The sequence below is a fragment of the Prunus mume genome, linkage group LG8 (assembly GCF_029339155.1).
Source record: "Prunus mume cultivar Tortuosa linkage group LG8, ASM2933915v1, whole genome shotgun sequence".
NCBI classification, from domain to species: Eukaryota; Viridiplantae; Streptophyta; class Magnoliopsida; order Rosales; family Rosaceae; genus Prunus; species Prunus mume.
The window spans coordinates 10,495,578-10,501,218 of record NC_142705.1 but is presented as its reverse complement, the minus strand read 5'-3'; the positions used below and the strand labels follow the sequence as shown (position 1 = coordinate 10,501,218).

Sequence of the window (5,641 nt, the reverse complement as noted above, 5' to 3'; positions counted from 1 at the left end):
CTTAATAAGTTAATGATTCTCGAAATTTGGTAATGAAAGTCATGATGATGTGTTTTAGGACTTAATTTTGGTGCACAATTAGTGTTCCTACCATTACTCGGTGATAGAACCAGTTTTAAAGCCCACTTGGGTTTATCCCCAAAAAAGAAAAAAACAAAAAAAAAAGATGCACGTACGTACTCTCTCTATAAAAACCCATGCAATATGGCAGGAAGAACCAGAACACCAAAAACCCTCCTCCAATTAATTATGGCAATGATGAGATTAGTCACTTTTCTCTTTTTTGTGGTGCTACTCTTTGACTCTGCATTGACAGATACAGATCTACAACTACGCCCCAGTTGTGATCGCCTCCAAAATAGGAGAAATTTCGATGTTCTCGAACCAGAGTTCATATTTGGGACAGCCTCAGCAACTTACCAGGTCATTGATTTGTGTTTTTTTAATGTAAATATATACTTGGGCTTAATTTGATTTCAATATGTCACAAATGATCAATTCGCTTCCACATGCATGAATATTGAAATCTTCAGTCTCTATGTACATTTCAGTGCGCTGGTGCTGTAAAAACCGAAGGTAGAGGACCAAGTATATGGGATAACTACACCCACAGCCATCCAGGTCTGTGTAATAAGATAACTTCAAAATTATTACCAAAGGGGAGCTATAATTTTGATTTGGGGTTCTTTTGTGCTTAATGAGATTCCCATCTCTGTCATTTAGTTTTTGTGTGTTTAAAGGTTAATCCTCCATTTCAACCCAAAAAAAAAACACTTCAAAATTATTTATTTATCTTTTTAACTCTACTGATCAACTTAACCTGGATTTAAATATTTAGGAGTGGTATGATTTTCGGGATCCTTATGCTCTAAATAATGTACAATTTTTACGTATATTTGTAGAAAGAATCAAGGATGGCAGTAATGGAGATATCGCTGTTGATCAATATCACCAATACAAGGTTCTAAAACATAGAATTTCATTCTCTGGACCTTCTTTACTTGAAGTTGCAGGGCACAACATACTAAATTTTGGATTCTAGCCAAACACATGACATTTGAAGACGAGATATCCTAAATTTTTGGCTTAGTTCTTATAATTATTATTTTTTATATATAGGGTGATGTGGCGATAATGAAAAATATATCGGTGGATGCTTATAGATTGTCTATATCATGGTCAAGAGTGTTGCCAAGTAAGTTGATTTACATAACAATTCTTTTTTCTTTTTTTCTTACAACTGACTAATAACCAGCATTTTGAGTTGTGATAATAACTCTCGGTTGTCTTTCGTATAATAACCAGCATTTTCTTCCCAACTAAAAGAACTGTATCAAATTAAATGAGTCAAATTTTAAGGCCAAGAATATATAACTTAAATTTTAATTTATGTTTGTAGATCAATTTATTTTCCTATTTGTTGTATTTTATTTTAATTATTAGATGGAACGCTAAGTGGGGGCGTGAATATGGATGGGATCAACTATTACAACAGTTTCATCAATGAACTCATAAGTAGCGGTGAGTAGTCATCTCATTTTACATGATCGATACTTAAAACTCTTATCATTTAATCAAAGATTTAATTTTCTTTTACTCATCATATATATATATATATATATATATATATATATACATATATACAGGTCTAACACCATTTGTGACAATCTTCCATTGGGATCTTCCCCAAGCTTTGAATGACGAATATGGTGGTTTCTTAAGCCCTAAAATTGTGTAAGTGAACAAATTCTATCCTCAGTACATGGTAATGATTATTTAATAAAATACATATTACAGTAACATCTACATCTTGAATTGTGCATACTATATACAGTGATCATTTTAGAGCATTTGCAAAACTTTGTTTTGAGAACTTTGGCGATCGAGTAAAACACTGGGTCACGTTGAATGAGCCATTTACCGTCAGTAACCATGGCTATGCAGTCGGGTGCCACGCACCGGGACGATGCTCTGCTTGGCAAAACTTAAACTGCACCGGTGGAGATTCAGGCACTGAACCATATTTGGTGACACACCACCAACTTCTTGCACATGCAGCCACTGTAAAATTGTATAAAGACGAATATCAGGTCTAATTAATTACTTTTTTTGTTTTATTTGCTAAGAATCCTACCTAAGTCAGTAATAGAAGACATAAATAATTTGTATATTAAATTCTTCTCACTCTAAATCAACAAAAATTCTTGAATTTTCTTGCGTAGGCATATCAAAATGGCTCGATAGGAATAACATTGGTGTCGCATTGGTATAAGCCCGCTTCAAATTTAAGAAAAGATAAATGGGCTGCACATCGATCTTTGGATTTTATGTTCGGATGGCAAGTATATTGGTAATTTATTTATCTACATACTCAATTACATGTTTTATTTATGAATTTATGTATTTCGTAGGTTTATGGACCCAGTGACATACGGTGACTATCCGCTTAGCATGAGGTCAATTGTTGGAAAACGATTACCAAAATTCACGGTTGAAGAATCTAAGTTACTAGAAGGGTCATATGATTTTATTGGATTAAATTACTATTCTGCTAGATATGCAAGTCATCAACCTCGCGTTTCTTATGCACATAAAAGCTACTTAACAGATCCTCATGTTAATGTTACAAGTAAGTTCAAAGTGCAAACTTTACTTTGAGCAATGAATCAACTTATTAGAAAAGTTATATTCTAATATTCACATACGTATATTTTTTGGCAGCTGAGCTTAATGGGGTCCCTATTGGTCGGCAGGTTCACTTAAAATTATTAGCCTTTTTTTTTCTAATTAAATTTTCATCTTATACTATTAGCATTTGCAGGATTAACATAGTTCTCCACATCCAAATTAATCATAAAATCTCAATTATCTTTAAATTGGATTGCAGGCCGCTTCAGATTGGTTATATGTTTATCCAAAAGGACTTTACGATCTTGTACTCTACACACAAAAAAAGTATAATGATCCAATCATTTACATTACTGAGAATGGTAATTTAATAGTTTTAAATTATCATTAATTTTATAATTAATGTTTCACATATATATATGAAATAATGTTAAGTGTTATAACGTCTAAATTTAAAACTAAATGCATATGGTAATGCATTATATTGTAGGCGTTGATGAGTTCAATGATCCCAAATTACCACTTGAGCAAGCCCTTAATGATACTGATAGAATTGACTATTACTATAGTCACCTTTGTTACCTTCACGCAGCCATGAGGTTAGTGCTTATATAAGAAATTAATTAAGGCAATCTAATGTATAGTCATCTTAGATTTTGGTTATTTAAACACTACAATGACATCAATACGTTGAATTCTTCACATTTTTTGGTGCAGAAAAGGTGCTAAGGTAAAAGGATATTTCGCATGGTCATTGGTAGACAACTTTGAATGGAGTGATGGATACACGGTTCGTTTTGGTCTCATCTATGTGGATTACAGTGATAATCTAAAAAGGCATCTAAAACGCTCAGCGGAGTGGTTCAAAAATTTCCTCAAGAAATATCATTGAAAAAAGTACAAAAGTGATGAATATTTGTAGAAAATAATGATGGGATACCAAAAGTTTGAATTCCAAATGTTTAAAGTACACTAGCTCCCCTGGAGTCCAAGAATAAGTTGTAGCAACTCATTATGAGTTTGTGGTGAGGGGAATACCCTCTTCCTGTATTTTATTGGCCATAGTGGTCATTTGTATCTAAATAATAAATGCAATTTCCTCTTGATAATGATGAATAAAATGAAAACTAAAATATGAAAAAGAGTTATATTTACACTAACACCCTAAGGTTTCTTGTGTTTTTACAAAACCTCCTAAGGTCTCAAAATTACATGAACACCACATGAGGTTTCAGTTTGTTTTACAAAACCCCTTTTCGTTGATTGTTTGTCTACAAATTGATGATTTCATTGAAAAAAATACTTATGCAAATGAACAAAATTAACCTCAATGAAGTATATGCAATCTAATCTCAACGGCTAACTTTGTCATTTGGTAAAATTTTTTTGTATAAAATAATCAATCTTTGAATGAAAAATCAATGAAAATGAGTTTTGTGAAAACAATTTAAAATGTCAGAAAGTGTTCTTATTATTTCTAAAACCTCAAGGACTACTTTATATTTTCGGGTATTCGGAGCTGCAGTGGTAAAATATATGGTATGAGATATGCAAGTTTGCTGCCCTAAAGTATGAATTAGTGCGTTTAAAAGGGAGTGAGTTCATGACATCATCGCATATGCGTAACTTGTTTATTTTATGATTGTTTGATGCATGCCACTTTGATTAGCAATGATAGCTAGCTTTGAGGGGACGTTATAGTACCATACTGGGCATTAAAATGCTCACACCCTAATGGATGATGCAGGTTCAAAGCAAATCCCAAGGAAGGAGAAGTTCCACTAGAGGACTAGATCAATGTTGTTAGTTGCTGTTTGTATAATTGTTACAGAATAAATTGTTGGAATGTTACTCTAGTGTGTATAACTAACTATGAGCTACTGCGACTCTGATTTTGTATTATTAAATAAGTTTGTAATATTATTGGCTCTATGTCCATCATATCATAGTTATAGGAGTTTGTTTCTATAACTCTGGTATGATTCATGCCTTAATCGGGAATTGTTTTATATAAAAAATGAGTATAGCCAGTCCGCTTTACTAGAGTTGTTATTTTTGTTAACTTTTTATAAATAGTATAGCCGCGCGACGATACTTTTTTGACACGTGGCGCCGAATCGCTAGGTGGGAGCTAGGTGCTAGGCTGGTCCTTTTTGTTTTTTGTTTTCATAAATAATATAGCTGCACGGCTATACGCAGCCCGCGGCTACTGGGGTCTTTTTAAAATATATTTTGTGTTTTGTTTTATAAATCGTATATTCGAACGACTATACTCTTTACATGGGCACTGTGATCTTTTTTTGTTAAATTGTTTTTCCTCAATTTTTGTTTATAGATTAGAGTAGGTTAGAGCATTGTCCATTACTATTAGGCCATTACCCGAATCTCTATTGTTCCCTTTTGAGTTTTTACTTTTGCAGAGTTATTACCCGTATAAAGAATTTTGCATTTTCATGTTTAATACTCATATTGTTGTGAGAGTCTTATTTTCTTTAATGATGATTAAACAAAAATAATTGTTATATATATATATATATATAGTTTTACGTAATAAATATTTATCTGATTCTACTACATATATCCTATTATATTATATATATGTGTATTACTTATATATTTATATATATATATATATATATATCTTATTCTATTTGTATATTCATTAGTAAAATGATTCTTGAATGGGTAGTTAGGTGTCAACAAGGCATGCTAGTAGCCTTGTCAAATGTTAGAATAGGATTGGAATCACAACGTATGTCTATAGGTAAAATTTTCTTATCTACAAGACCATAATATATATATATATATATATATATATATATATATATATACTTTACTTGGGTAAAAAGTACATAAAACCGCCAATGATATCCAACCTATCCGTTATACATATAAGTTATATTGTATTTGAATTAAGATTAAGTAGCAACTAAGTTGAAGTAGCTTTTTATTACTAGCTAGCATCAGTTTAGCATGCAAGTATTGACACTTGCACCCACATGCAAGTATTAAA

General features: G+C 32.0%; 1 protein-coding gene across 1 annotated transcript; it reads left to right on the top strand.

The window, feature by feature from the left end:
• The first annotated feature begins 226 nt into the window (after nucleotides 1-226).
• LOC103341887 (beta-glucosidase 12-like) lies at nucleotides 227-3,609 on the top strand. The gene is made up of 13 exons (XM_016796633.2): nucleotides 227-423; nucleotides 552-621; nucleotides 903-961; nucleotides 1,120-1,195; nucleotides 1,444-1,521; nucleotides 1,647-1,734; nucleotides 1,835-2,090; nucleotides 2,223-2,338; nucleotides 2,412-2,629; nucleotides 2,722-2,753; nucleotides 2,888-2,990; nucleotides 3,119-3,227; nucleotides 3,346-3,609. Exons 1-13 carry the CDS (start codon nucleotides 250-252, stop codon nucleotides 3,518-3,520), a joined length of 1,554 nt encoding a protein of 517 aa, XP_016652119.1. The 5' UTR covers nucleotides 227-249; the 3' UTR covers nucleotides 3,521-3,609.
• The last annotated feature ends 2,032 nt before the right edge of the window (nucleotides 3,610-5,641 follow it).